This window comes from Penaeus japonicus, unplaced genomic scaffold (genome assembly GCF_977035675.1).
Source record: "Penaeus japonicus unplaced genomic scaffold, GWHDUDI00000001_assembly GWHDUDI00000020, whole genome shotgun sequence".
NCBI lineage: Eukaryota > Metazoa > Arthropoda > Malacostraca > Decapoda > Penaeidae > Penaeus > Penaeus japonicus.
In genome coordinates, this window is record NW_028234422.1 from 29,355,472 (window position 1) to 29,360,471 (window position 5,000).

The 5,000-nt window shown below is 38.6% G+C and overlaps 1 protein-coding gene across 2 annotated transcripts in view; it reads right to left on the reverse strand.

Annotated features, from left to right (window-relative positions):
* Nucleotides 1-2,296: 2,296 nt before the first annotated feature.
* LOC122255213 (uncharacterized) overlaps nucleotides 2,297-5,000 on the reverse strand; it is a 3,760-nt gene continuing 1,056 nt past the window's right edge. For both annotated transcript variants that reach the window (XM_043019149.2, XM_086547808.1), the window contains exons 2-3: nucleotides 3,745-3,919; nucleotides 2,297-3,374 (exon numbers count right to left, since the gene is read on the reverse strand). In XM_043019149.2, the coding sequence (XP_042875083.1) occupies nucleotides 3,103-3,374; nucleotides 3,745-3,919 (447 nt within the window). In that variant the 3' untranslated portion in view covers nucleotides 2,297-3,102. The remainder of the gene's footprint in view (nucleotides 3,375-3,744; nucleotides 3,920-5,000) is intronic.

Genomic DNA, 5,000 nt, shown 5'->3' on the forward strand with positions numbered 1-5,000 from the left:
TCTTGCTTTATTTTCCAGGAAATCTCCGTATTTACGAAATCCCGAAATTCAGAGATTCCCCAACAAAATTCCACGATCCCTTTTTTTTTTTTTTCTCCCAGGCTCCTTTTGATCTTCTGATACTCAAAACTTACCGAACCGGAACTAACTGATTGAGACTCTAAAACTCCAAAAATAAACTTGAAGATAATTCCCCAGAAGAAAAGAAAAACCCTCTTTGGTGTCTTGTCAATCTAACTAACTTCATCACTTTTTTTTTTTTTTTTTTTTTTTGAGAGCTCCAGCCATGAAACAAAACAACTCTATCTTTGACCTCAGTTTTGGCTCATGTTACCTGATGCTTTTAGTATTATTGTGATTATATTTATTATTCTCATATTCTTGTTATTGTCTTAGCCATCTTCTTATCCTTCCCTGATTTGTTTTCGTTTTTATTGTTGTCCTGTTGTGCGTTTTACTGTTCTTCTCGATTAGAAAAAGGATAATGTATTGTACCTTTTGATATTTCATTGGCATGTTTTTGCTTTCATTGTTGTTTCGTGTTTGATTAACTTTGGTGATTTTTATCTATTCATTTCTATTTGAATCATTCTTTAGTATAAAATATTTACTATATATATTATATTAAAATGTAAAATATAATTAATCGTTTTTTATTGATTTCGTTTCTTTATGATTTTTTTTATTTGGTTTGCATGTGTATTGAATTTGTTTTTGTACCGGATTTTAACAATTAATTATTCCTTTTTATATCTTTATCTAGTATTTTATTTCATCGATTTCATTTCGATCAATGTATCAGTTTTATTAATGTTATTTTCATTAATATATCATTTTTGTTCAATTTTATATTTTCATTCTTATATTCAATGGTCTTATTAGTCACATCATTTCGTTTCTTGTGGTTTGACCATTTAAATGTTTATCCACTTCTGCCTTCTCTTAATTCCTTATTTTATCGTGTTTTATTTATTTTTTTCCATCTCATTCCCTCCATTACACTGTAGGTCTACCATCTTCGCTTCAAAATGGCGCTTGGGTCTATCATCTTTTGAATCAATATCCTGTTTTCTCCCTCTACAGAATTATCCCCTTCTTCTTCTGTCCTTCTCTTTTCTATGTTGTCTTTTACTTTCTCTAATTATCTGTCTTGTGTTTTAGTTTACTGCTTTCTTTATTTTTTATTCAAAACTCATTTTGGTCTTTTGAGGGCATGTGACATTGTGACAATTGTTAGCAATTGTTTAATCTTTGTCTTTAATTCACACATCCATTTTACAATTGTCATATTTCTTGGCTGCTGCTGTTGCTAATTATTACTATTGTTATTATTATTATAACATTATTATCGTTAATATAATCATTATCCTTATTTTATCATTACAATTTTTATTATCATGATTATTATTATCATTATAATAATTGGTGTCATCATCATAATCACCATTATCATTATCATCACTATTATTCTCATTATCATTATTATCATTATCATCATTATTATTATCTTTAATATCATTGTCCTCATTATCATTATCATTATCATTATTATCATCATTATCATCATCATTATCATTACTGTTATTTTCATTTTTATCGTCATGATTATTACTATTACCATCATCATTGTTATTATTATTATTTCAACATTATTACCATTATTATCATCATTATCATTACCATTATCATTACCATTTCATCATCATTATTACTATCATCATCATCATTATCATTATCTTTATTAATACTGCAACAAAATACTGACCAAATTTACTCGTTTCCTTGCGGTATATGTTGTTCTATGTAAAGTGGCGCAGTGGCTCCATGTGGACCTTTGTTATGTGGCAGTGTAATCATGTGGAGTCATGTTGTAGGGCAGGATGTCATATAACTCCATAATACGTGACAGTGTCATGTGGTTCCATGTTATGTTGCAGTCTCTCATGTAATTTCATGTTATGTGGAGCCATGTTATGTGGTAATGGTTCATATAGTTCCATATATTGCAAGACCATGCTATGCAACAGTGCCTCATGTGACTTCAGGTATGTAAGACCGCATGTCACGATAGCCAGTAAAGTCTCAGTGATCAAACATTAAAGCAATAAGTGAGTCTCAAAGTACGGTGTGTGTTCATTAAGTCCTATCAATTCAAAGTAAATTCTCAGAGACAAAATGAAGAGTCTTAGACCTTGAGATTCATTTTTAAGATATTGCAGCACGATAGACTGTAGTTTTGCATCGCGATATGATTAATTCACTTACGGATCAAAGGTTTTTAAACAAAGAACCCTCACAATTTATCTTGTGTTTATGGCATTACCAAAAAGACCAGACACATGTGACAAGGTAAGACTTTTTGTTGGTGTCGTGTGCAGAGAAAAAAGAACACCCATTTTTAGATAGCTTTCGTCAGTATAGATAGGGAGAGAACGAAAGAGTAGAAAGCAGAGGGTGGGGGAGGGGAGCGGGGGAGGTGTCACAGGAAGACAGACACCAAAGTGACATGACAGCCAATCACGTTCTCTTGTTAGTGCCGTTGATGCTGTCATTATCTCCTTCGGGATGCTCGAAGGGAGGTAGACAGTGAAGGTACAAGCAGCTTTTTCTTTCTGGGGGTTGAGGTAGAGGGGGAGGGGGGGGGGAGGGGGGAATATAGTAGATCGTGTTACCTAAGAGTGATTTACAGTAATGATGCGAGCGGAATTAGCCTCGCTTGATGACCATTTGATGACAGACAACTTTTTTTTTGCTTTAGTGTTGGTGACGTCATGCTTTCCTTGCAGCGTGATTGGCAGCTGGGGATGTCTTGTCCTTTGGTGCGGTCTTGACTGAAGGTGACATCATGCCCTCTCACTGTGATTACAACCTGCTGACGTCATATGATCCGTGTCCCATGGTTCTGCGTCGATGCCCGATGACGTCACAGTCACATTCTTCCTGTGCTTCTTCAGATCTTGCTGTGTCATCATCAACAACTAGGACTCGCTACCTTACAACGAACTACCAAACCTATAGAGATTTATCATCTATTTTACAGATACACCAAACAACTGTGCAATGGCTCCAGGCTCGAGCTACGCAGGAGGTCCCAGAGGGCTACTAGACCTCCTCCTGGACGTGGCGAGGGAGGTGCGCGCCCACGTTGTCGCCGGCCAGCGCGCCGCCCTCGGCCAGGTCCTCCGCCAGGCGCCCCAGCCGGAAGGGGAAGTCCACCACGACGGCCTTCTCGGGCTCCATGCCTCCGTGCGCGCCGATCCTGCTGAAGACGAAGGGCTCGCGCTGCTGCACGTGCTGCTTCTGGTGGCTCACGTAGAAGAACGGGTGCTGGAAGCCGTCGAAGTCGCCCTCGTTGCTGTCGAAGCCTTGTTTCTCTGGGAGGGAAGGAGGGAAGCAGGGTGAGCGGACCGTTAGGGGCGACCTGACCTCACTTGGGAGGACGGCGCTAAAGGCTGACCCTGGCGAGCGCTGGCTGCTCAGGTCGAGGAATATAGCAGTGCTTGTGATGTTAGGAAGGATAATAGCTACAAAAAAACATTATCCATAGAGAAAGATATTGATAATGGAATAATCTAACATTAGTCATGAAAAGGCTAACATTAATGATGAAAAGACAAACACATATACCACTAACCTACACGAAAAAAACAACAAAACCAAATCGGTTTTCCCTCCAACACATGAAACCCAGACGACTCCCATGCCGCCCAAGACAAGCACTCTCACCCAAGACCCTTTACTCACGCTGCTCATGGGATCGGCCGCGCTTCCTCATGAAGTCTGGGTCGCTGTTCAGGAGCGTGTAGATGATGCGAGCGTCCCGGAGTTGCTGCTGCCCCGACACCAGGGAGAGCCAGTCCTTGTTGTGGTCCCTTGTGGGAGCATACCTGGCATTCACCAGCGCCACCACACACACCACCTGGTATGGGACGGAGAGCACGATCGGGGGTCAGCGGGTCAACATGTATTCGGAATGTTGGACTCTGATGTTTTTTTTTGTGTGTGTACGTGCGGATCCCTTGTGTTTAATTTATACATGTGGAAAGTTATCTTTATTCAAGGTTTATCTTTTGGTGTATTTACAGCAATCATCATCAAAGTACTAATCAATATTCTCTTTTTTTGCTACTTGTGTCGAAAAAAAAACAGAAAAAAACAGCAAATATCTCAGCTCACCTTAAAGACATCCCAAAACATCAAACCAAACCAGGAAAACTGTTTATAAAGTTATCAACGACGCGCTTACAAAATCAGCGCTGCGTGTTATGGAAAGAGAAAGAAAACGCCTCTTTATTGCGCCTGGAAGTACGCGCTTTGGCAGTCCACGAGTATTAATTCGGTCGTAACACTTTTATGAAGAATAAAGAGGAACATGCTACGAATGGTGTCTATGTGTGTGTAGACATAAACGTGTTTTTCACCCCATAACCCCTAGGTATGTACATGTATTCTAATTAAACACCATCAGTCTGCACATCATTCAATTGCTCATTGCAATACCAATATGTATCAACAAATAATTACCCTTAATCAATAAACATATAACATTCACATTATAAGACCATCACAGCAAAATAGCAAGATCACCAATAAGATTCGTCTTAATGAAACCAAACCAAGCAAAAGATCTGATAAAAAAAACCACCTAATCCAAAATTCTTAACCAGACGTAATCTCGCATTTTTTTTCTCTAATAATGTCTTCAATATAGCAATGAAACCCAACCGGGAAAACGATCTATTCGAAACACACAAGTCCAAAGTGAATTTTTCAAACAGACATAATCTTACATCTCGCGTTTCATCTCTACTGAACTTCAAAACAACAACTTTGAAGAATACGGAAACAAGGCAAAACAAAAGATCCTGGATAGAGATATCACTTTATCCTCCGGCGGTCGAGTAGCGCGCAAAACAGGATTAAGTGCCTAAAGATTTATCCTTAACCCATACGATCACCGCCTGAACCCATTATCTATTACTAGAACCTGTGCTTTTATC